The sequence below is a fragment of the Tachysurus vachellii genome, chromosome 4 (genome assembly GCF_030014155.1).
Source record: "Tachysurus vachellii isolate PV-2020 chromosome 4, HZAU_Pvac_v1, whole genome shotgun sequence".
Classification (NCBI taxonomy): domain Eukaryota; kingdom Metazoa; phylum Chordata; class Actinopteri; order Siluriformes; family Bagridae; genus Tachysurus; species Tachysurus vachellii.
In genome coordinates, this window is record NC_083463.1 from 1,253,931 (window position 1) to 1,280,774 (window position 26,844).

General features: G+C 41.0%; 1 protein-coding gene across 1 annotated transcript; it reads left to right on the top strand.

Annotated features, from left to right (window-relative positions):
- Nucleotides 1–23,881: 23,881 nt before the first annotated feature.
- LOC132844168 (serine protease 27-like) lies at nt 23,882–26,147 on the top strand. The gene is made up of 7 exons (XM_060867367.1): nt 23,882–23,949; nt 24,293–24,313; nt 24,415–24,583; nt 24,677–24,945; nt 25,247–25,392; nt 25,546–25,721; nt 25,815–26,147. Exons 1-7 carry the CDS (start codon nt 23,901–23,903, stop codon nt 25,819–25,821), a joined length of 837 nt encoding a protein of 278 aa, XP_060723350.1. The 5' UTR covers nt 23,882–23,900; the 3' UTR covers nt 25,822–26,147.
- The last annotated feature ends 697 nt before the right edge of the window (nt 26,148–26,844 follow it).

A 26,844-nucleotide genomic window follows, 5' to 3' on the forward strand; every position in this document is an offset into this window, starting at 1 on the left:
TTGTTGAAGAGGTTGTGTTAATTACTAATTCTGAAGTAGATCTACACACAGTGGTACCATTATGATTTCAGACACCACATAAGCAAAATCCCCATCTTCAGATTCTAACTAAACCCCTAATGGTTCAGGCAATTCAACCTGGCTCTCAGGGGTATCCCCTGATGGTGCCTCCTCATGATCTTGAGGCTTCAAGGAGGTACGCTGTACCTGTCAAACCTTACTTGGGTCACACACTGGAGCCACTGCATACACAGATCCATCATTTCATTTGGCACACCCGGTACACAGTGGGACTCCACATATCATGGCTCTTGTGGCAACCTCAAAACCCATAGTCTTGCAATTGCAATTCTCTCACCCACTTTTAATGACCATCCTCATTCTTTAGCACCCTCTATAGCAACCTGTAACCATGCCTGATGCTTCACCACCCACTGGTGTACTTTACCCAACACTGTACCCAACTCGTCCCAGCAAGTCTATGGGCAGTAATGGATCCTGTCCAAACATTAAAAAGAAGGGAGATTTACCAGTGGCCTTGTGTGGAGTTGAATTATAGCAAAACAACACCTGTGTTATACAACATCCCCAATTCCTCTTTACTCCAGTGGGCAGGGTTTGGAGCAAATTGTGCAAAGCCTGATTAAACCCTTCACACTGGCCATTACCAGCTGGATGATAAGGAGTGCTATGGGACTTACACACCTGCTAGACTCTACACAACTGCTGAATCAAATTGCATTCAAAGTTCCAGCCCTGGTTGAAATGAATCCCCCCAGGAACACCAAACTTAAAGAACCACTCTTCCACCAAGACATGGGGCACAGTCTCAGCATGCTGGTCCCAAGTGGGTGCTGCCACACTGAATACATTTGTGATTACCAACACATTCTCCTGCCCCGAATGTTACGGTTCCAACACTGTAAAATCAATGGCCACTATCACATTTGGGCAAGAGGCCAACAAATGCCCCATATAATTACTGGTAACTGGTGCAACATCTTTGTCTTGCTAACACTGTTTGCACTTCTGAACCCAGCAGGCAACACCATCCTCCATTAGCAACTCAAGAGTAGGTTCTGTATCTTGGTGTCCATGGTGCTAATGTAACTGAAGCACTACTTCACCACCATCAGAACGAAAAACCCTATGATACCATAGGCCCTCTTGTTCCATTAATCGGTCCCACTACATAAGAAATGTAGCTATCAACTTCGGTAGAGATCATCGCTCTTGTGCCTCTGGATGTTGTCCACTCTGCCAGAACTTTAGGGCTTCCCCAATGACTGGGTCCCTCTGCTGCAATACTGGCTGCCCACCTCTGCTCCATTGCCCAAAGCTTGGATGTAGACAAATTGTAACAAGTCGGTCTCAACGAATCTTTAGACCTTCAGTTTCACTAAAGTTCAGGCACTCAAATACTGTGTTTAAATAGAAAAACCTGGGTTAATAGGCCAAAAAAGGACATGAAGAAATTACACACAACTGGATTAAATACAAATGCATATATTAGGACAGTAAATACAACCACAAACTGTTCACCACTTATCTGACTGTCATTTGTTAGTCCTTAGTTAGGCCTCTCTCAGTCCTTGTAGGAACATGAATAATCCAGGAAAAAAGATAAATCCCAAGGTTGAATGAAAAATACAAAAAAAAAGAATCTAATTGTCTCTTGAAATTTAGCAGCCATGAAATCCACCCTTATTTCAATGAAGAGACCTTTTCCTGGAAAAGGGATTCCAAAAACCTCAGGGCATTCTCCTGAAAAAGACTCGTAGGGGAGAACAGCATGCACAACTTCCAAAACTTGCCTACTTTATTCTCTAGGCCTTCCTTCCTCTCAGGTGTACTCCTTCAAAATAAAAGTCTCTTCAATTACCCATAATAGGGTTTCAATCAAAGTCCCCCAAAATTAACAACATAAATAAAGGATGTTGATATAAGGCATACAAACTCAAAACCAGCTCAAAACAAACAATGAACTTAAATTAAGGCCTGAAACACAAAAAAAAAAAAAAAAAATATATATATATATATATATATATATATATATATATATGCATTAACAAAACCGTGCCTCTTTTTAAGAACCAAAAAGCAAGTATATGGATAATATTTTGTTTTTGTGGGCCTTAATAATGTAGCAAGGCTACAGAGTCCCAACTAACAAACCACCCCCCCCCCCCCCCAATAATAAGCGCTGCCTTACAGTCAAAGGAGGAGATGGCGCGACTACATGTATAGCATGAAATACCCTTTTATTAGAGAACTGCAGAGCACAGTGTAAAAACGAAATATTTTCCTTAATGTACATATATCATAAAATGTCAATGTCTGCAAATACAGTCATGAAGCACAATCGCTACTCATCATCGCTCCTAACTATTACGGTGTTCATTACAAAACCGTCATGAAGAAGTATGTGTTCACTATAACATTTTCGTCTTAAATTTTCGCAAACAAATTAATTGAGTTATTTTGTCAAGGTGTTAACGATCAGTCCAATTGCTAGAAACATATAAATCCTCCGGTGACCCGGGTATGTAATGCTTCATGATGGTACTGCTGGCACTGTTGGAGGATTACGCCAATGGCAAAATAAGGAGAGAACGAGTTTTCAGGGACCATGATGATTTCCTGGCCCATTATGATGACTGGCTAATAAGCCGATTTAGATTCCCTAGAGCTTTGCTCTTAGATCTATGTGCTGGATTGGGTCCAGTATTAGAGAGGACAACACGCCGGAACCATGCCAACCCAGCCCGAATACAAGTCCTCACCACTCTGGGGTTCTTGGCAACCGGCTGTCTCCAGCGGGAATTGGCAGACAGGTAAATTATTTATATATTAAAAAAAAACTATAAGTAATCCTCAACTTTGTGTCTAAGACCTTTTTGTATATGAAATAATTCTATTTGAATCTACCATCTCACCCTATAGGTCTGGTATATCACAGCCGTCCCTGAGTGCCATAATATCTGTCATTTTGAATGGTATAATTAATATGGGTAGTCGATACATCAGGTTCCCCTACACTGTGCGAGAACAGGCCGAAATTAAAATGCAATTTGCAGCAATGTCTGGTTTCCCAAATGTAATCGGCGCAATTGACTGCGCTCATGTTGCTATAAGGACACCATCTGAAAATGAATTTGCTTATGTTAATAGAAAGCATGTGCATTCTATTAATGTGCAAACCATATGTGACTCCAACATGACCCTCACAAACATTGTGGCACACTGGCCTGGTTCAACACATGATTCCTTTATCTTGACACAACAGTGTAGGGAACAGACTAAATGCAGGTGCAGTACATGATGGCTGGCTTCTTGGTGAGTTTAACAATATTAAAAAGTAGAAACTGTAACAATTTTGTTTGTAATATAATTATAACAATGTTGCTTTTAATATAATTATAACCTGCAGGCGACAGTGGCTACCCCCTGAGACGCTGGCTCCTCACCCCATTTTTAAACACGCAGAGCACAGAGGAAACTCATTATAACGAAGTGATTTGCATTGACTATTTATGGGTAAAAATGGCCGTGTACAGGGCGGGATTTGAGGCTGGTTCATGTACGCACATCTGTGGGTGATCTGTGATTTAGAAAGGGAACATTGCTTAGAGGTGTGCGTACGCACGGTTTTATAAATCGGAATTTTTTTTGGCGTACGCCATTTTTGGATTTTGGGCGTACGTAAACTTTTAGTAGGGATCCTATGCACAGTTTTATAAATGAGACCTCAGGTCTCCCACTTGAAAGTGTACATCTCTCCTGTGGGTATTGTAGTACCTGGCTTGTCGAAGTTGAGCTTTCCTCACAGATCTTTTAACCTCTTCAGCGAGTAGATGTTGCCTTTCCATTATAAAATAGGAAAATTGAGAGGGGTTTGGAGAATAATTAATGAGTCTCTCCAAAGGACCTTGCAGGGGTCTTCCTAAAGTGAGTTCCACAGGTGTCTTGTTTGTAGTTTCATGTTTGGCATTATTCAGTGCAAATCTGAACTCAGATAGCCACTTGTCCCACTCTCTGCGATTTTCTCCCACATAAGACGCCATCATGGTTTTCAGAGTTTTGTTGACTCGTTCGGTGAGATTGGTCTGTGGGAGATAACTGGTAGTTAGTTTCTGAATAACACCCCAGTTCTTGCACAGATCAACCAAGAGCTGACTAAGAAACTGTGGGCCTCTGTCAGACAGGATGTACTTGGGCACGCCCCATCGATTGAAGATTTCATCCTTCAAAATCCGACAGATGCATGGAGTCTTACTATCTCTTAAAGGGAATAGCTCCACCCACTTCGTGAAATAGTCGACCACTACAAGGAGATAGATGTTGCCCTTCTTACTTTTTGGAAATGGCCCCATGAGATCGATGCCCAGCATGTGACCCAGTTCGTTCACTTCAGTTGATTGAAGAAACCCAAGGGGTTTGGTATTAGAAGGTTTGTATTGTTGACACACAACACACTCACATGTTGCCACACATCCTTTCGGACATCTGGCCACCAGGCCACCTCCAAGATTTTAAGAAGAGTTTTCATCTTCCCCGGATGAGCTCCTAAGGGGTTGTCATGGAAATAGCCTAGGAAAGTGGGAGTAAGAGATTTTGGGACTACCAGCTGGTATTTAACACCATCAGCGCTTCGAATGATTCGGTAGAGTACACACTGCTGGATTTCCCATCATATTCTATCACTTTTCTCCTCTTTTCCATCAACTTTTTCCATTAATTCATTTACCTGCTCATCTTGTATCTCAGCCAGAGAAGTTGGTAAATTGAAATTCCATGATGAGGTCTTTGCTACATATGCAGCCAGAACAGTGTTGTCTTCCATAGATCTAGATAGGGCATCTGGTACCACATTCATTCTGCCCTTTCTATATTGAACCTGGAACTGAAACCGCTGTAGCCTCAAAGTCCACCTAGTGAGTCGGTATGTTGTCTTTGGAGAATTAAAGGCCCATGTCAGTGCTGCATGGTCAGTGTATACTACAAAAGATACACCCTACAAAAATGGTGCCATTTTTCAACTGCCCACACAACAGCCAGACATTCCTTCTCTGAGGTTGAGTAGTTCAGTTCTGCTCCCCTCAAGCTCCTTGAGGCAAACGTGATCACAAGCTCCTCATTATCAATGTTTTGTGAAAGTACTGCTCCAAGTCCTGTAGAACTGGCATCAGTTTGTTCTTGAAAAGGATGGCTCAGATCTGGTTGGGCCAGCACAGGGGCTTTCTGCAGGGCTGCCTTCAGCCTCTCCATAGTCTGCTGACATTTTTCCGTCCATTCCCACATGACACCTGCAACTGATACAAAGGGGCAGCCAGCTCTGCAAAATGTGGGATGAATTTGTGGTACCAGCTACCATGCCTACAAACTTCTGTAGTGACTGAATGTCATGAGGAACAGGGTAGTTGGTGATAGCACTTGTCTTTTCTGGGTTTACCTACACCCCTTTTCCTGAAACAACATGGCCCAGGAACTTCAATTCATTCTTAAGGAAATGGCATTTCTTCAAATTCAGGGTCAAGCTGGCTTGGTGGAGTCTGGAAAAAACAGCTTCCAGGTCTTGAAAGTGCTTCTGTTGAGAAGGTGAGTATACAATAATATTATCAGTGTATACGAAACAGATAGTCCCCCTTAGCTCACCAAGGACCCTTTCCATGAGACATTGAAATGTAGCCCCTGCATTTTTTACACGGCATGGTCAAAAAATGATACATGGCAAACGGAGTGATGAAGGCAGTCTTCTCATGACTATCCTTGTCTATTTGTACCTGCCAGTACCCAGATTTTAAATCCAATGTGCTGAAATATTTTGCCCCGTGCATAGATTCCAAAATATCATGAATAATAGGCATGGGGTAAGCATCCTGGGGTGTTTTTGCATTTAACTTTCTATAGTCAACACAGAAACGTAGGCTCTGATCAGGTTTTGGCACAAGGACCACTGGGAAGGCCCAAGAAGATTGTGAGGGCTCAATTATGCCTTCCGGAAGCATCCTGTGAACCTCCTCCCTAATAACATCCTTCTTTAGAGGTGAAACTCGATAGGCTTTGCATCGTATCGGTATGTCATCTGTGGTTATGATCTTGTGGGTGGTTAGGTTTGTCTTCCCTAGTTTGTCTGAACAGACAGAAGGCCAAGCATACAGAAGTCATTGTACCTCAGGTGGATATATCAGTAGTGGTAGTATCAGATCATCAATTAAAGTTGGTACTCCAGTAATCCATTGCTTAGGTACTTCAGAGTCCAAGGTTAATGCCATGTACAGTACAAGGTGACAACACGTTCTTCTTGCTGGCTCCGTAACTGTTTTCCCAGAGGCTGGCTGAGAAAAGGAAATACTCTAATTCTTCTTTTAATGTATAGTTCATAATTATATTCACCCACATTTACTCGTACACCAGTCTGGCTAAGGAAATCCAGACCTAATATACAGATGTGGCCTTTAAGAACGAACGTCTTTTGCCGCGGCATTCTGCAATTCTTGCCGCAGTTTGCCGCGGCTTGCGGCACTTCTGTTCGGGGGGACTATCTTAGCAATCACCTTAATGTGTTTCGCTTCACAGAATATCCATCAGGTGGCGCATAAGAACCCTGTTTCTCTTAAGCACTCAAAGGTTTTTTAAGATTGTATAATATGTTTACATTATTAATTTACATTTAAAAAAATAGATTTTTTATTTTACTTCACATTACATCAGAATTGTGAGAAAACATCCACAATAAAATATAATTATAAAGACGTATGAAACATTCTTATTATTATTATATGTTGCCTACATTTACTCAAATAATAGCAATGTAAAATATAAAGGAAATCACAGTTCAAGTTAGGCGTAACATAACACAAGTGACATTAAGAGATTTTATTAAGTTACTTTAATCATTTATTTTAGAGATATTTATAGAAATATCTCTAAAATCATTTATTTGCATTGCTTTCTGTACTGCATTCGTTTTGTACATTTACAGGTGCACAAATACTGGCTCATTTTAATTTCATTAAGACACTGCTGTGTTCTGTATTGATCGATGTTCTGTAAATTTGTACTTAACAAGCCTAAACCATATTTTTCAATTTGTTATTATTATTATTATTATTATTATTATTCAAAAAATATATATTTAGTTCTAATATAGTTTGTGTTCATTTTTTCTCATAAGGGAAAATTATTATTGTTATTATTATTATTATTATTATTATTATTATTATTATTTACTGACATTAAAAATGGTCTAAATGGTTTCAAAACAATCTCCTGGCTTTGAAATATACCAGCCTGTAATTGTGCATTAACCTTTGTGCCTCTAGAGTGAAAATAATTCAAAATTTCTTTTTTTTACTAGAAAATGAGGAATTTTTGCATATTAATGAGGTTTATTATATCAAATATTACAAATTTTTTCGCAAAATATATGTTAATATGTTGTAAACAAGTTAGACAAAAAAGGTGAAAAAAAAAGGCTATCATATATACTTCATTTTTTATAAGCAGTCAAAACAAACAAGGTCAAGTTGACTCAGCGCTCCTAATTTGTATAGGAATTCAGACGAGGTCTGCAGGAGGGTTAAGTTATGCAATATCGACCCATTCAGAGTCGATCGGCCCTATACGCAAGTTGCATAGGGCCCCGCAAATTACGCAAGGCCCCGCCCCCCTGCCTCGTTTTACAGCGTGTGTCAATGTTTACTGTGTAGCATGGGCGAGGCTAAAAAGGAGCTCAGCACCCCTAAAATTTTTATTAATATTTTAGTCCAGCGGGTCTCCGCCGCTGTGGAGTAGCACAGGACCTGAGTGACTCGTCCATAGTCATAAACGGAGAGAAGTAGCGCCGGTTACAATGTTCTTCCGCAAGACGCATGCAGTTCTGTTTATTAACTACTAGAGCATGAAACAAAAACAGCAGCGTGACAAATAAACTGCGTACCTGTGTACTGTGTACGTGTGTCTCTGTTGGTAAAGTTTATCGTTAATTTGATACTCATTTTAACAATCGGGAGTCATGTAAACATGACGTCACGTGCGTCTTTTGGAAACATGGAAGCCCTGGCGTTTGGACCAGAGTGAAAATAAACTACATATCACTGTATATCACCAGTACGTGTGAAAACACTCACTCACTTTGCTGTATTTATTCATTCCTCACACACAGAGGATTTAACCTGAACCAGGCTTAACTCCTGAACTCCTAGCATTACTCTCTCTCTCTCTCTGTGTGTGTGTGTGTGTGTGTGTGTGTGTGTGTGTGTGTGGCTTGCCAGTGCGCTACGGACATGAAAAAAGAAAAAAGACAGAATCAGGTGAGAGACTAGGGACAGTCCATAATGATCTTGTGGAAGGAATTTGACATTTAATAAAAAGTTAAAAGCCCAATAATAATAATAATAATAATAATAATAATAATAATAATAATAATAATAATAAAGACATTTAAAATGACACGCCTCCGTGTGCCTTTTGATCATAACCTTAGCTTCAGCACCCCTGAAAAGGAGCTCAGCACCCCTTTAGTCTCTCAAGGTTACAACAACGTTAATGCAATATGGAAACCAATAGATTTACATTGGAATGAGCATAATGCCAGGTCTATATGAATGCACATTCCTCAGTAAATAATAACCATCAGGGATCAAGTATTGCTCTAATGCATACTATAAAACACAGTGATACTGTATGGCAAGCATTTTAGCTTTTATACATTCACATGATATGGATTTTTGATATCAATTCAGTTTTCAATACTTAAAATGTAAATATTAAGAGTGTGATTTCTAGTAGTAACCATATTTTTTTTTATCAGGAATTACATTTTACACTAGTAAAAACGTAATTGCTGATATCTGCTATTGAATATTCACTAGTTGAATATTGCAAGAGCCAAGTCATATTATAAATAGTATTTTATATTTGAAAATGGATAAAGAGGAATCTGAGGGAGGCAGTTTAAGTGGGGCCTAATGCAGCTTATAAAATGAATAATAGTAGTTATCTAAACCTTACAGGTGCTATGCTGAAATTTGTTAGTAGTGGAGATGCTGTCAAGTGTGAATGTGTGACAAATGGTTTACATGGCTCACGGGTCAGGTAGGAGGGCCCCTTAGCAGAATTTTGCTTAGGGCCCCAGGGAGGTCAGGATCGGCTCTGGGCCCATTTTTTATAAGTTATAAACATTAATCTGAAATACCCTTTAAGTTATGCAGTAAATAGCATTTAAACAAAGTAACTGCAAGAAAAAGATTGTGCTTTGTATTAACCATTTTTTGATTACGTAAAACTTTCCACTTATTGTTGTAAATTTAAGTTGGTTATATCAACATATGTCAAATTAATTTATGCAATATCGACCCTTTTTTTATAAGTTATAGGGTATTTCAGATGAATGTTTATAAGTTATGCAGTAAATAGCATTTAAACACAGACAAATTTGCTGCGATCTCTGACATCTGGACACGCTTCAACAAATTTGAAATGTGAAAGTTCTATTTTAAATAAAACAGACTTGTGTATCCATATATTGTGAATGTGTTTCTTTTGTATAAATACGGCAGACATTTCTGAAGGTTTCCATGTCACACACAAAGACTCTGTGGGTCCAGCTTGCGCAGTGAAGCACAAGCGATTTGCTACTGCACTGGGCATTCCAATGTCCTCCTCTTCCCACACAGTGCTGTCTTTTGCTGTCTGGCTCAGACAGGGCTTCCCAGTACCACAGTGCATCTTCCGTGGAGGCATGTTGGGTTCTTGTTCCATCTCAAAATTCACTTTTGGTGTTATAATTCAGTGATGGCCAATGAAAATGAAATGACATCATTTTATTCTGTATGTGTACGAACATGTCAAAAGCCATGGACCATAACTTCACTCAGCTTATGACATTTGTGTACAAACATACATTGGAGACTGAAGTGTTAGCAAGTTTTCATTTTATTCATGTCATTGTATTAACAACTTTTCATTCTGTTTTCACACAATTTTTTTTTATAAATAAAACCGACTGTTTTGTATAGACGGCAGGCATTTCTGAAGGTTTCTATGTCACAGACAGAGGTTTGGCCTGCCTTGGATCTGAACTACTCTGAGTGAACAAATGCAAATGTGCCAGGCCTCATGGGTGATGGGGAATAACTGTGAAAATCTCAACAGGGGGGAAATCACACCTTGGGACCTGCACCAGAAAATAAAAAAGTCAGTAAATCTAGTGTTAAACAGTAACTGCAATCACCCCACAACATGGTGAAAACAGGAAAAAACTGTTTTCTTTTGAATCCCTGTATTGGGGGTTGTGTCAGTGGTCTATCAAGGCTAAATGTTATGAAGCAGCTAAAATAAAGACTGTGGGGAGACATAAATAATGCATATTTTATTTTTTATAAATAATGCATAATTTTTTTTTAATAATTCATATTTTATTTTACGTGTACACATGGACATGAGGGTGATGCCGTTTTTTTTTTTAAATAAATGAATATGTTACGAGTGTAGGGCAGGGGCGGTTCTAGGATTTCATCTTTAGGGGGTTTTAGCCCTCAGAGAGAATTTAAAAGAAGAGTTTTATATTATATATTATATGACAACTCTGGTAATAAGAATAGTGAAATTTCACTGCTTTCACTAATAACCCCATCAACAATGATGTTTACCATCAACAAACCAACAGAAGCATTTTTTCTGTAACACACCGACACATCGAGCGGTACCACAAAGCCAGCCGTGACAGCGGAGATAGTCGCAGATGTGACTGTTTATGTAACCGGCAAAAGAAAATAACACATATTGTCGACTCGTCAGCCTACATGAAACACGACTGCCCTCTACAGGTTTTGTATTTCCTGCGCTGAACAATTTGACCCCCCTTCGTTAGAGTCTCGCAAATTGCCGGGAGTCTGCGCGGCACTCTTATCTCCGAGGCGGGATTTTTAAAAGGCCACATCTGTAAGTGGAAAAGCAAGCTGTTCATCTGCCATCAAATAAGTATCAATGGTCCACACCAGTCCATGCCACTCATAGGTAATAGGAACTCTACCTTCTGATTTTTGTGCCTTTCCATCGGCTAGCATAAATGTTCTATTGGTGTGTTTTTGCATTTCTTCACCTGGTTTAACCAGTGTTTCCCACAACTTCTTCTGCATTAAAGTGAAAGTGGAACCAGTGTCTAGTATAGCTTGTCGCCCATGGATACTCACAGCAACTCGAAGCAATGGAGGGGTTGTAGAGTGGACTAAAGCGAGAGGTTGGGATTGCCCAGCAGTGGATTTAGGAACGTTAACATGTCGTACTATTGGATTCTTTTTTTCCCTTTTCACTGGTGTTAATTTGATTTACTTTGGCCCAATAATCTCTTTTAGAGTTAAGGTCTCTTTCTACCATTGATCCAACCTTGACTAACTGTTCCACTGTGTGCACAGCACCTCGAAGGCTTCCAGCCACAGAAGGGTTGCAGTTATTCAGAATCCTTCTTACCATTTCCTCCTCAGGAAGATCCTTCTTCCACTTCAGGCACAATGCCCTAAAATCATAGGCAGAGTCTCTAAAACATCGGGCCCCTGGATCATAGCTTTGAGTTGTTCTTCTACCTCAGTGAGATAGTCAGTGGGTAAGAATGCTCCCAAAAATGCATTTTTAAAGTGCATCCAGTTGTGGATCTTATTTCTTTCGGCAAGCCACCAGCCAGCTGGACCAGAAAGAACAGCATTCAACGTGGCTACAAGTTCAATGTCTGACATATGTCTGAGTGTTAAAAAATTCTCACAACGCTCCACAAAGTCTACCACATTACTGGTTTCTCTGGCTTCACCAAAGTGTGGAAATTCCAGATTGATTGGAGGTTTGGGATAGGAAGTAGGTGGCTGTGCTGACTGCCCAGTGTCCGAAGCAGAAGCTCCAAAAGAAAAACATGTCACAGGAGTGCTAGTCTTTCTTAAACGGGCCACTTCCTCTTTCCATTGTTCATCTCTTCTCTGAAGACACTCTACAACAGCATGTTCTAGCTTATTCAGAGACCTTTGCATTAATTCCTCAATCTCTTCAAACTGCTGGTCCAGAGTTTCTCTGAAGGCAGTTTCTCTGTTAAGTGCAATTTGATTGAAAGCTCGAAAATCCTCCTTTAATGTGGAAACTTCAGTGTGTACTTCTTGGACAGATTGGGTGAGGGTGGTTACTGTATTTCAGAGTCTATTCTCTCAATATCATTTCCTTCAGGCTTCAAAGGTGGTTGGCCTTCCTCATCACTCTCTTCAGCCTGACTGTTAATGTACAACTCACTTAATAGAGAACTGATTGTAACAACATCCCTGTAGGCATCTCCAGGTGAAACAGGCTGGAAATGAAGAGACTCTGCAGCCCCTACATTGTCTACAGGAATGGACCCTGTCTTTGCGTTTGAATTAACATTCTCCATTGTAAGAACAAAAGCTGTTAACACACAAAATATAATTCAATAATACAATCCACCAAGTAACAAATAACACAGTTCACAATGTACATGAGTGCCCCGTATGGGCCACCATCTGTAACAAGTCGGTCTCAACGAATCTTTAGACCTTCAGTTACACTAAAGTTCAGGCAATCAAATACTGTGTTTAAATAGAAAAACTTGGGTTAATAGGCCAAAAAAGGACATGACGAAATTACACACAACTGGATTAAATACAAATGCATATATTAGGACAGTAAATACAACCACAAACTGTTCACCACTTATCTGACTGTCTTTTGTTAGTCCTTAGTTAGGCCTCTCTCAGTCCTTGTAGGAACACGAAATTGAAATTTAGCAGCCATGAAATCCACCCTTATTTCAACAAAGAGACCTTTTATTGGAAAAAGGGATTCCAAAAACCTCAGGACATTCTCCTGAAAAAGACTCGTAGGGGAGAACAGCATGCACAACTTCCAACCCTTGCCTACTTTATTCTCTAGGCCTTCCTTCCTCTCAGGAAGGCCTAGAGAATAAAGTAGGGTTGGAAGTTGTGCATGCTGTTCTCCCCAACAAGACTTTTTCAGGAGAATGTCCTGAGGTTTTTGGAACCCCTTTTTCCAGGAAAAGGTCTCCAGTTGAAACGAGGGTGAATTTTTGACTGCTAAGTTTCTAAAGACAATCGGATTACCTTTTTTTCCTTCAACCTTGGGATTTATCTATTTTTTCGGGATTATTCATGGACTGAGAGAGGCCTAACTAAGGACTAACAAAAGACATTCAGATAAGTGGTGAACAATTTGTGGTTGTATTTATTGTCCTAATATATGCACCTATTCTTACTCCAGTTGTGTGTAATTCAATCGTGTCCTTTTCTGGCCTCCTAACCCAAGTTTTTCTATTTAAACACAGTATTTGAGTGCCTGAACTTTAGTGTAACTGAAGGTCTAAGAATTCACGGAGACCGACTTGTTACAAAATGACTTAGCAGATTGTTATCTGTGCTTACAATACATCTTTGTCCTAACAAGTGCTCAAGGAGTTTTTCGGCCGCGGTAACGGCCAAAAACTCAAGGAACATTGAGGTATATGTGGCTGTGTTAAGCTCAGCAGGGCAAAGACTATGGCTAGTCTTAGCTATACAGTAGGTCTAACCTTGCCATCAAAGCCAGCCGTGTGAACGAACTGCTCCAAGCTCTGCATAGCTGGCATTGACTTCCATTAAAAATGGTTGTTTGAAGTCTGCATACTGTATGCTAGGACAGGTGTGGTGGTAAGATTCTGTTTCAAAGACAGAAATTCTTTTTCACATTTTTCTGACCATGTTGCTTCCAACTCCTGACTACATCTACCAGATTTGCTTCTGACTAGTTCAGCTACAACTTGGTGCAACGGGGCTGCGATCCTAGCAAACTCTTCCACAAAATGCAGATAGTAGCTAACAAAACACAAAAAGTTTGCAATACCGACACAGTCCAAGGGCAAGGCCACTAAGCCACCAAGGGTTTATGTGTTTTAGAATTAAGCTGCCGATAGTTTACACAAAAACAAAGGCTCCCCTCCTTCTACCTGACTAGCACCACCGGGGAAGCATATGGATTAGCTGGCTAACATGAGCCTTTACCAGCTTATATTCAGATGGTGGAATTTGTCAATAGCGTTGTTGGAACGTCATGGGAAAGAGAGGTGGTACAACTAAAAATCTCCTTCATGACTTGAGAACACACTTTTGTACTCTCGCTAACCTGCTCCTGATCTATACCCGATAGCCCGCTTAATCAAATGCATCAATTTGCTCCAACAACGATGTATTAGAGGTGTGACAAGAAGTTACTTGGGCATTCAATTAAAAGAACTTCAGTCAAGCCAGCAGGCAAATGCACCAAATACACTCCCTGCAACTTACCTATGACGTAGTAGGATAGAGGACCACATCAATGGTGCCAACATTGATTACAGGCACAGAAACAGTACCATCAGTTACTTGCACCAGAGAAGGTGAGGCCAACAGTCATCAGTCTATGCCCATATACCTTCACATTTCCTCCACAGTCTGAGGCACACATAACCTTGGAAAGCCATGGAAATTTGGAATCCTGTGTCACAGGTTGTAACTCGAAAAATGTGGGCCCATACAGACTAAAAAGCTCCCAGCAGCAGCGACTAAGCACGTTCAATCCCAAGATAACCAGAACTTCTGTACTGCCTCCTGTGGGATCACAGCCTACCATTACACCACAACCAGATGTGAGCGTGATTGACGCTCATGACCACCAATCAGTATCGAGCAGGCACTATTTAGAGCGGGTTGGTTTTGACCCTGGGATGCGTCACGTCCGTATCCTCCCCTTTTTCTGTTACTATAGCGGTTTCAGGTATGTGCTGTTAACATGTAGCGTTGGCTAATTCGTTTTTATCTTTACTCGTTGCACTAATGGCTCGTTTATTGCACCCTTAGCCTGTCTTTTCATCATTGTGTGTTTCCCTGTCGGATGCTGTTCGGATCTGTTTACTGCCCTCCTTTCAGGTATGAGGAAGTTGTATTACAATGTCTAGCTTCAATGTGGGTCGGGTGGCATGAGTAATGTGCAGTCCTTGTACTTCAGTTTAACAGCGGTTTATTTGAGGGCTGCGTATCCTGAGCGGTGAATTGATCCTCGTGAACTCATCTATCCGCATTTGGTAAGTTTGCTAAGGGGAATTTCGGCGTGTATTTGTGCAATTACTAGTAATTCTGTTTTTGTACTATTTATGTTTGTTATAGGATTCTCCCTCTTTTTCGTCCTGTGCGATTATCACTGCAGTTTGGGTTTTTCCTCCACTGCGCGCCGAGCGAATAATATCAGCTTACAACTATTTAAAGGGACTTCTGCTGCTGCCGTCTGGTTTCTGTGCTAGTTTTAACTGACCTGTTCTGGTCTGCTCTGGGGTGGAAGATCGCGCATTTCTTGGGGCTGGCCTGAGAACGACGTGGCCGCTCCCTTGAGTCTTGTTTCCCTCAAACTTTTTACAAAGTCTTCTATTGTGTTGAATCGTGACTTCCATTTGTTTCTCATTTCATTTTTGTTTAGGAGATGTATTTATTGTGTTTTTGATTTCTTTCAGGAGCTGGGGTCCCACGGGTGAAAGATCTTTCTAGTGTGATCTGAGTTCACGGTGAGGTGTGTGGGGTGATCGCCTCGGTGGGTAACCCCAGCCCTGTACTTAATTATGATAGTTTATTTTGTTTGTCTGGAAGTTGTGTAAATTGGTTGTTTAATTTTTCTTTCGTCTGATTGTTTGTTATTTGTGTAATTGTCTGTCACTGGGTTTTCTTCCCAGTGAGGACGTTTTTCTTTTTTTTTTAGTCTGCCTTTGTAATATTTGTGGGAGCTGCTAGTAATGGCTCTTCAGTGTTGAGAATATTTTAAGTGAGTTTTCCTCTTAAATTGCCAGTTTTCAATAAACGTTGTACTTTTATATGATGCCCACGTTTCTTGCCTACACTTATTTTTAAGAGAATCGAACTTGTGTGATCTGATAACAAACACTGGGGTTTACTTCTATTTCCTGGGTTTAACCCTCCTGGGTGGCGTAGTCGAATTGGTTACAAATAGATAAACTTGGGTTTGTATGCTTAGTTGTATGGCACTCACTTGTCCCTCCTAACGCACCACACCGCTCCCGCCACACAGAGACTACACTACCATACAATTTGATATCCAGCTCAATATAACCATCATAGTGGATTTCAAGTCCATTAGCAGCTCGGAGCTGCAGCCAGTGACAGGACCACAACCGCCCCAAGGTTCAAACCTCAGTCAAAAGCAACTTTAATAGTGGACACCATTGATCCAGTATCAATCAAACAAAATATTGGAACTACACTGATCTCCTGTGGGCCCACCACCTGCAGGAGGAACCACCGTAAGGGGCTGGTGCAATGTGCATTGGGTGACAGTCGAAGGCAGGGGCTTCAGCGACCAAACCCCCGGGCACAGAATCTGGCTCTAGGGACATGGAATGTCACCTCGCTGGGGGGGGAGGAGCCTGAGCTAGTGCGGGAGGTTGAGAGATACCGACTAGAGATGGTTGGGCTTGCCTCCACGCACAGCTTGGGCTCTGGAACCCAACTCCTTGAGAGAGGCTGGACTCTCTACTACTGTGGAGTAGGTCTCTCACTGTTATTTGTGCTTACGGGCCAAATGGCAGTGTAGAGTACCCGATCTTCTTGGCGTCTATGGAAGGTGTGCTGGAAAGTGCTCCAACCGGGGACTCTGTCATTCTACTGGGGGACTTCAACGCGTACGTGGGCAGCAATAGTGACACCTGGAGAGGCGTGATTGGGAGGAACGGCCCCCCCGACCTGAACCCGAGTGGTGTTCTGTTATTGGACTTCTGTGCTAGTCACAGTTTGTCCATAACGAACACCATGTTCAAGCATAAGGGTGTCCATCAGTACACATGGCACCAGGACACCCTAGGTCGGAGATTGATGATCGACTTTGTGGTTGTTTCATCTGACCTCCGGCCGTATGTCTTGGACACTCGGGTAAAGAGAGGGGCGGAGCTGTCAACTGATCACCACCTGGTGGTGAGTTGGATCCGATGGCGGGGGAGGAAGTTGGACAGACTTGGCAGACCCAAACGTACTGTGAGGGTCTGCTGGGAACGTTTGAGTCTCCGGTCAGAGAGATCTTCAACTCCCACCTCCGGCAGAGCTTCAACCAGATCCCGAGGGAGGTTGGAGACATTGAGTCCGAGTGGACCATGTTCTCCACCTCCATTGTCGACGCGGCTGCTCGGAGCTGTGGCCGTAAGGTCTCCGGTGCCTGTCGTGGCGGCAATCCCCGAACCCAGTGGTGGACCCCGGAAGTAAGGGATGCCGTCAAGCTGAAGAAGGAGTCCTATCGAGCCTGGTTGGCTCGGGGGACTCCGGAGGCAGCTGATAGGTACCGGAGGGCCAAGCAAGCTTCAGCCCGGGTGGTTGCGGAGGCAAAAACTCGGGTCTGGGAGGAGTTCGGTGAGGCCATGGAGAAGGACTATCGGTTGGCCTCGAAGAAATTCTGGCACACCGTCTGGTGCCTCAGGAGGGGGAAGCAGTGCCCTGCGCACACTGTTTACAGTGGGAGTGGGAATCTGCTGACTTCGACTGGGGACATCCTTGGACGGTGGAAGAAGTACTTTGAGGTTCTCCTCAACCCCACCGACATGTTTCCACTGAGGAAGCAGAGGCCGAGGGCTCAGTTGTGGACTCGTCGATCCCCCAAGCTGAGGTCACTGAGGTAGTTGAGAAGCTTCTCAGTGGCAAGGCACCGGGGGTGGATGAGATCCGCCCTGAGTACCTCAAGTCTCTGGATGTTGTGGGGCTGTCTTGGTTGACACGCCTCTGCAACATCGCGTGGTGGCAGGGGACAGTGCCTCTGGGCTGGCAGACTGGGGTGGTGGTCCCTCTGTTTAAGAAGGGGGACCAGAGGGTGTGTTCCAACTACAGGGGGATCACATCCCTCAGCCTCCCCGGAAAAGTCTATGCCAGGGTACTGGAGAGGAGAATTCGGCCGATAGTCGAACCTCGGATTCAGGAGGAACAATGCGGGTTTTGTCCCAGTCGTGGAACACTGGACCATCTCTATACCCTCGCCAGGTTGCTGGAGGGTTCATGGGAGTTTGCCCAACCAGTCCACATGTGCTTTGTGGATCTGGAGAAGGCATTCGACTGTGTCCCTCGTGGTGACCTGTGGAAGGTGCTCTGGGAGTATGGGGTCCGGGGCCCTCTGCTAAGGGCTGTCCGGTCCCTATATGACCGGAGTAGGAGTTTGGTTCGCAGTCAGACAAGTCAGACTTGTTCCCGGTGCATGTTGGACTCCGGCAGGGCTGCCCTTTGTCACCGGTCCTGTTCATTATCTATATGGACAGGATTTCTAGGCGCAGTCGGGGGCCGGAGGGAGTCCGGTTTGGGGACCACAGGATTTCCTCTCTGCTTTTTGCAGATGATGTTGTCCTGTTGGATTCCTCAAAGCAGGACCTTCAGAACTCCAAACTCATTTAAACAACTGCCCGTTAGTCTCAATCCTGGAGGTAGTGAATCCACTTTGTCAGATTGTGTTACAGATTCAGAAGCATTGAAAACATTTTCATTTGTAATAACTTTATATGCTACTCATTGTGAATTACATCAAGTGTCTCTGGTGCTAGAAGTATTTTACACTCTACTTTACTACTCTACTACACTCTACTTTAAACTAACCCCTCTCAACAATTAAACTGGTGCAACTAGCCTCTAAAACTATTTTTGGGAATCAGATGATGGGAAACACAGAGAAATGAGTATGAGTGTGCTGCATGAGTATGAGTGTCCTGGTGTTCTGCAGGAAGCAATGGTGCCCAATGTTGATGCATCTCTTCGTGATTTTCTACCAAGCTCTGGATCAATAGCTGCAAACATGATTTGTGGTGGTTCTCTACAGGGAGGCCCAGACACCTGCCAGGTAGACTCGGCATCACAGAGGAAATAACAAATATCTAAATAATACAAACAAAATTAACTTTTTATTGTGAATGCCTAATAGACGTTTGTGGCCCTGTCATGCCATGTAAACAAAACAGAGGTTACAACAAGTACAACACGTTTTTGTTACTACACTCTCTCAAGAGCTAGGTGCTGGAATGAACTTGCTCTAGAAGTTGAAACAGCCAAGTCACAAGCCATTTTTTTAATGTATTCACTTGTGATAAGACAACAAAGCACTTTTTAGTTTTAGTTTTAGGCAGGTGTGAAAAAATGCAGTAAAGTAACTAGTTCTTTGTTGATGGCACAGCTGGACTTCTTCCAACACCTTCCAACATCAAAGGGAATTAAGCATGATGTTGCCTTCATCTGCTGCATTAACTTTGCCACTGTATCTACACTCCACAACATTGCCACTTCGTGCTTCTTCAAATTAGCTTGAACACCACATCTTGAAACTACAGTCTGCTTTGAAATCTGTGCCTGGGAGAGACCTTGCTGATGCAGAACTACCTTGTGTCTTGTTGCTGTACTCAGTCTTGTCATGGTGTATGAACTGTGATATGAAACTGTCTTCCACAATTTCACCTTAGTATCAGATTTCACTTAAAGGTCAGGTGCACAATGTTTGAAAAATGCTTCAGAAAACTGAGTCAGGCCGACTAACAAAACAAACGTGTAGCCAATGAGCAGAAAGGGGTGTGTCTTGTCAATATGTGGTGGAGAGAGTGTTCAGTGCGCATGTGTGACATTAGCAGAAAGTGATTGAAACATTGACATGGCAGATACCTGCCATTACCTTTGCCTCGTGTTCTAGGTGTTGAACGTCATCTTCCGCGTGAAACGGAGCTAAACCTTTCACGGTACAACACACAGTACTACAAAAAGACATTTGTATTACCATAGTATTACTCATTGAGTTCATTTATTCATAAAAATATCCCCTTGGCCAGCTGCCCCAGCAGGTTCCGCCATAATAGTTGCCTGGGTTGCGTATGTATGTGTGGGGCGGAGCTATCAAAACAGGGGTGTCAACAAATGTCAACATCGTGCACCCCAACTTTAATGACCTACATTTAAAATTGCTGATCATTAGCATCTGCTTGGCATAACTGGTTAATCACACACCTGAATCCTGCCTTTGTGGAATGATACAAAGTGATGGTGTTTTGCAGAAAAGGATCAAACCAAATATTGATTTGACTTGGATTTTTCTTGTTTGCATTTTGTTCTGGCAAACCATAGACTGGCAAACCATAGACATGTTTATTGTTATTTTGTGATGCTCTTCCAGGCTGGTGGTCTCCTTCATTCAGTTGTTGCTGTTTTTCCCCTTTCAATCTCATTGGAGAAATGCTGCCCACTTGAGTTCAGCTTTGCTGATTGACTTGTTGAGTCAAAAACCTACCACTTTTCCAATAATGAAGACCTGGCAGTGTGCTATGGATCATTTTCTTTCTGCATGATGAAGTTCCGTCATATTGATTGGGATGCATTTATCGGTAAATAGTCAGACAAAATGTTTCTTCCTTCCTTCCTTCTTTAATTCCTTCAAGCTTCATTCTTTCCATCACTTAAAGGCTCCACTTAGTTAGAAAACCTTCATGGATCATCTCTGTACTTATTTGTGAATTCCAAATTGTCCTTTCTGCTGGTTTACATATTGTAATATTGCCTTTATATTTCTGTTCTTTAAGTATTCTTTCAGCAGTGGATACCTGGATGTTGTTGGTCATGTCACTGACTGTTGTTTTGGGGATTTTCCTCACAGCTCATCAGCTGTTCTTATTTTCCTTGTCTGACCTGTTCCATGTCTGTTTCTCAGTACACCAGATTCTTTTATGACGCACGACTTTCTAATTGTTTTATGTCATGGTTCTGATCAATTTTTCCTCGTTTCTCAGGTTAATAATGTACTTTGCTCCTATAGACATCTCTCTGGGCTTCATGTTGGTTTATACTTATATAACCAACCAAAGCAGTATCATATTTAAAGCTAAATATTTAAACAACCATTTGTAAAGAACACATTTGTGCAATAAGAAACACCTGTCAGTGATATGATCCACTTCTTTTGCTCACTTGAAAAATGTGTGTGTTCAAACTAAAGGTGTCATGTTCTAAGTTGTTTAAAACATTTAGATTTAAATATCAGGAAGTAAAAGCTGAAATTCTTATCTATCATCTCATATTCATCTCAACCCAAATGTTTTCAGTATAGAACAAAACCAAACAATTTTATTACTATTCCTATACTTTTGGAGGGGACTCTGTAGGTCTACTAATAGACTAGACTCCACTTTTGGTTTTATTTTTTTAATCCCTAATAGCATTTCTTTTGTTTGAATACCAGAAAGATGAAAAAAGCATTTCACTGCATGTCATACTCTGTATGTATGTGTATGTGACAAATAAAATTTTATTTTATTTGATTTGAGACTAGACCACTGCTTAGCATCATTAGCCACTGACAGGACACCAAATCTCAAGGATCCTTTAGTTACACCATTTAAAAATTATGTTTTAGCCGAATAGCCCGAACTGTCTTTTAGTGCTAATCAATAATAATAAATACATAACATTTTAGCTGATGTCAATCAAATTGTAAAGTAAAATTCTTGATAGAATTTTCAGTCAGATTATCAATCAATCAAATTTTATTTATAGAGCACCTTACAACAGCCAAAAGGAGCACAAGGTGCTTTCCAGTAAAACAACAATAAAAAAATAAAATCAATAAGAACACAATGAACATAAAATAGCAGTTGAAACAGGGTCTACATGTTAAAAGATTGTATGAATAAATGAGTTTTCAACTGCGATTTAAAAACACTCAGTACAGTGATGGATCGTAAGTGTGCTGGAAGTGTGTTGCACAGCTTTGGTCCCTTGATGGCAAATGACCGGCCTCCAAATTTCTCATATTTGTATTTGGGAGTGACCAGAGAGGTATGTCCAGAGGAGCGGAGGGATCTGGCTTGTTGGTAGACCTTTATTAATTCTGTGAGGTAGGCCGGGGCCAGACCATTGATGGCCTTGAACACAAAGAGAAGGACCTTATACTCCACCCTAAACCGCACCGGAAGCCAGTGAAGCGAGTGGAGGACAGGGGTGATGTGTGAGCATTTGGAGGTGTTAGAGAGAAGACGTGCTGCCGCGTTTTGTACCATTTGAAGCCGATTGAGAAGTGATTGATTAAGTCCAGTGTAGAGAGCATTACAGTAGTCTATACTTGAGCTGATGAAGGCATGTATAGCTTTTTCAAGGTCAGCTTGGGACAAAAATGATTTTACCTTGCTGAGTAGTCTTAGCTGGTAAAAGCTCGCCTTCACTACTGCACTGATCTGCTTATCGAAGTGTATACTCTTGTCAAAGATAACACCCAGGTTATGCACGGTAGGAGCAAACTGAGGTGTTAGAGGACCAAAACTAAGAGAACTGCTGGGTGAATCTGGGCTAAACAGGATGTACTCAGTCTTTTCTTCATTCAGATGAAGGAAGTTCTGGGAAAGCCACTGTTTGATATCCTGAAGGCAATTATGGAGCGGGTCCAATGCAGAACGATTACTCAATCACAGGAAGGTAGATCTGGAGATCATCAGCATAGAAATGAAATTGAACATTGTAATTGGAGATGAGTTGACCAAGTGGCAGCATACAGAGTGAGAACAGAGTAGGACCAAGAATAGACCCTTGAGGCACACCAGATGACAGAGGAGCAACCGAGGAAGAATAATCATTAAGCATTACTGAAAAGGTTCTGTTAGTGAGGTATGATGAGAACCAATTTAGCACCGCACCCTGCACACCAACAACATGTTGTAGACGAGAGATGAGGATGGCATGATCCACGGTGTCAAATGCAGCGGTAAGGTCCAGTAACACCAAAACCACAGAGCTTTTACCATCCAGGGCTCCAAGAATGTCATTATGGACCCTAAATAGTGCTGATTCAGTGCTATGTCTTGACCTGAAACCGGATTGAAATGTATCACCAATGCTGTGCAGTTGAAGGTGAGACTGAAGTATTTACACCAAGCTGATCACCACAACAGGAAGGTCTGAACAGAACAAGAGTTAAAGTGTGGTCCACAAACGATCTGATCCTTTGACTTTAGTACATGGTAGGTCAGGTTTTTTGGATTTACCATGAATATGGAGATATACAATATAGCATCCAGTGGCATCAACTATTTTCACTCATTTTCAAGGACCCCTGCAAAATGCTGTCTCCAGAGAACAATTACACCCATAATCTATTCTGTATATATTGTACCATATAGCCATGTATATATCTACATTAATATATTCTTATATTCTTAACATGCCTTCACCACTGCACCTCCTGTACATCAGTTATCCATTCCTTAGTATCACTAGATCACCACTATAGTTGTATATATTTAGCCGTAATTTATTGTAAATATGCCACATATATACTTCAGGTTAGATGTTAACTGCATTTCATTGACTTTGTACATGTATTTTGCACAACGGCAATAAAGTTGAATCTAATCTAATGTAGATTCCTCTTTAGATTGATGAAATCCCATAGAAAAGTTTTCGATCTTACAATTTTTCATCTAGAATTAAACTGTACATATAGAAGATATCATTCTACATGCACATAACAATAAACTTGAGCTAGTGCTACAATGAACTGTTTTCAAAATGAGATGCAAAATATAGCCTTGTTATAGTTAAGGAAGTACTACTTTTAAAAAATTATAGTTGCGTTTCCTGTTTATTTCCTTGTCACATACCTGGAGTTCTTGTCATGAAGATAATTACATGTTATGAGTAAATTCCGAATATATACAGTATATTTTTTATTTCCAGGGTAAAGGGAAAAAAGTCCAGTGATGTCATAGTCTGGACCAGCAACATATTTAGTTTCAGGAACGTTGGGTAGATATAAGCAGTGTCGAGAGACTGCAAGGAGACCTGCTGACTTATACAGACAGAGATAGAGGGCTGAACATAAAGATGCTGAGATTTCAATACATAACCATGGCCTTGGTCTTATATTTAAAGGGTAAGGCTTTTGCAGCCATTACTAATTACTAAAATTAAACTGGAAATTTGTACAAAAGATTATTGTCAACATGGATATTTTTATAAAGATCATCATATTAATCACAGCAGTTTTGATTTAATTTAAAATATAGCTTCCAAATGTTTTCTAAGTTCCTTTGGGAGTTTTTCCTTGTTATTGTCACCTCTAGCTTGCTCATTAAGTTTAGATCTATATGTTTATGTAGATTTCCATAAAGCCTGTGTATGGTGCTGGGTTGTAACTTCTGAAGTCTTTAGTTATGTATGAGGCCTATATTTTTGCTTAACTCATTTTATTTACTCATTTTATTTACTCATTTCAGGTTCCCTTTCCCAGCTCAATGGTAGGTTCTTCTTTTAATCTTAATCACTTTTTTCTTTCTGTCTCTTGCTCAGGCAGAATTAATGACTACAGAATTGTAAATGATGTTTTTATTTTTTACAGAATGTGGTCGTCCACCCTTAAACACCCGTATTGTGGGTGGACAAAGTAGCTCAGATGGGGCATGGCCATGGCAGGTTAGTTTACAGAGCCCTGTGTATAACGGCCATTTCTGTGGAGGATCACTAATCAACAAAGACTGGGTTCTGACAGCAGCCCACTGTTTATCCAGGTACAATTTTACAGATAACACTGCACTAATATTTCTCAAAAAGTTAACTGAACAAACGACTAAACACTTTTATTTCTTTCTTTATCCTTTCAGCGTTAGCATGTCTAGCCTGACTGTGTATTTGGGGAAACAGACTTTAAAAGGCTCTAATCCCAATCAAATTGCAAGAAGTGTTAAACAGGTAATCATTCATCCCAGCTACAACAGTGCAACTCAGGACAATGACATTGCCCTTCTGCTTCTGAACTCCTCCGTCACCTTCACAAACTACATCAGACCAGTGTGCCTTGCAGGTCAAGGCAGCAGTTTTCCAGATGGCACCAGTTGCTGGATTACAGGCTGGGGAAGCATCGCATCTGGAGGTAACATACATACAAATGCACAATAAATATATTTATGGTGTACTTTGTAGGGAAATTTCAATCACATAAGTGTTTTATTTGTATCATCGTGATAGGGGTTTGGGTGCTCATCAGTAACACACAAGATACATTTTATTGAAGCTAGCAGACATTTCTTTATATGATGACTGTCCTCATTGTGCTGAGCAGAAGGGTTGTAACTAGTTGTTGTTCATGGATCTGAAATAGAGAAATAGTTGTGGTCTAGCAAGCAATCTGGGTTAACGTTAAATTTCTGTTTGTATTTTGTTTTGGTGTGTAGTGAGTCTGCCATCTCCTGGTGCACTGCGAGAGGCAAAGGTGCCCACTGTCTGTACATGTCTTTGTGATTTTCTCCTGGGACATGGATCCATTACCGCAAACATGATCTGTGCTGGTTATGTCCAAGGAGGTACAGACACCTGCCAGGTACACACAAAGTCACAGATACAACATGACCAAATGTATAATGATAATAATAATAATCTAGATCAACCTTCTAGTGTAAACACATATTATAATTGTGCATGGTCATTTACAACAAAAAAAAAAACTCTAAAGTTTTGCTTCTTTTTTTAAAAGGGGGATTCTGGAGGTCCGATGGTGACTAAGAAGGGTGCAGTCTGGGTTCAGGCTGGCATCACTAGCTGGGGTAAGGGCTGTGCTCAAGCCTATGCACCTGGTGTATATACTCTGGTGTCTCCGTACCAGACCTGGATATCCAGCAATATCAAGCAGAATCTGCCTGGTTTTATCACGTAAGATATTATTTGTGCATAATAAAATATAATAAGCTCAGGTCATGAGTCATTAATAAATCTTGATCAAAATGTGTTCTTGTGTCTTGGCAGGTACTAACACAGTGGTAGGACAAGTGGTGGTACTGATGGACAGGCAGAATGAAAATTAATTTATTATCTTATTTTACTCACTCATTTTCTACCGCTTATCCAAACTACCTCAAGTCATATCTCAGGCGTCATCGGGCATCAAGGCAGGATACACCCTGGATGAAGTGCCAACCCATCGCAGGGCACACACACACTCTCATTCACTCACACAATCACACGCTACGGGCAATTTTCCAGAGATGCCAATCAACCTACCATGCATGTCTTTGGACTAGGGGAGGAAACCGGAGTACCCGGAGGAAACCCCCGAGGCACGGGGAGAACATGCAAACTCCACACACACAAGGCGGAGGCGGGAATCGTAGTAGTGCTAACTGCTAAGCCACTGTGCCCCCCTTATTTTATTTTAATTGTTTTATTAAATGCCAATATATATTTTTTACTTTACATACATGTTTTATCTTATTTTTTTACTGAGATCAATAAGTTAAATATACAAAACCATTATAGTTAAATTCTTGTAATTATGATAAATGTTGTACTTAATATATATATTAACATATACTTAATATTACATATTATAAAATGTTGACATAATTAAATAATAATTACCTCTATGAGCCTTTGTGAGTCATATTTTGATGCGATGCATAATTGTGAACAATTGAGGCTCAAGTATATTTTGCTTGAGCAGAAACATTGACTTGACAAACACAATACTACAAAGATTTTCTTTAAACCAAATCAAATGAGAAATATGGATCAGCAGTGTTCAAGCTTAGTCTTAATTTGAACAAGTGGCAAAAAATATTGTGAAAACTGATGAATATAATTGTTATTGTCAATCATTTAGTGAAACAGTTTAATATTTGTATTTAGTAGGCAAATGGAACATCAGCCTTACAAAGATCTTGTTAATCGATATAATATTGTAATAGAATGAATGACTAAGAACATGGATGGCACCAAAGAACCAATTTCCTTTATTTCTAAAGCTTATATAAATATCCACAACAAACACGAAAGCCAA

Bases quoted from the DNA above. Each gene is read 5' to 3' on its own strand.
- LOC132844168 (XM_060867367.1), top strand. From the start codon at position 23,901: ATGCTGAGATTTCAATACATAACCATGGCCTTGGTCTTATATTTAAAG. The intron at 24,314-24,414 runs GTAGGTTCTTCT...TATTTTTTACAG, and splicing joins TTCCCTTTCCCAGCTCAATG to AATGTGGTCGTCCACCCTTA. The intron at 24,946-25,246 runs GTAACATACATA...TTTGGTGTGTAG, and splicing joins GGGAAGCATCGCATCTGGAG to TGAGTCTGCCATCTCCTGGT.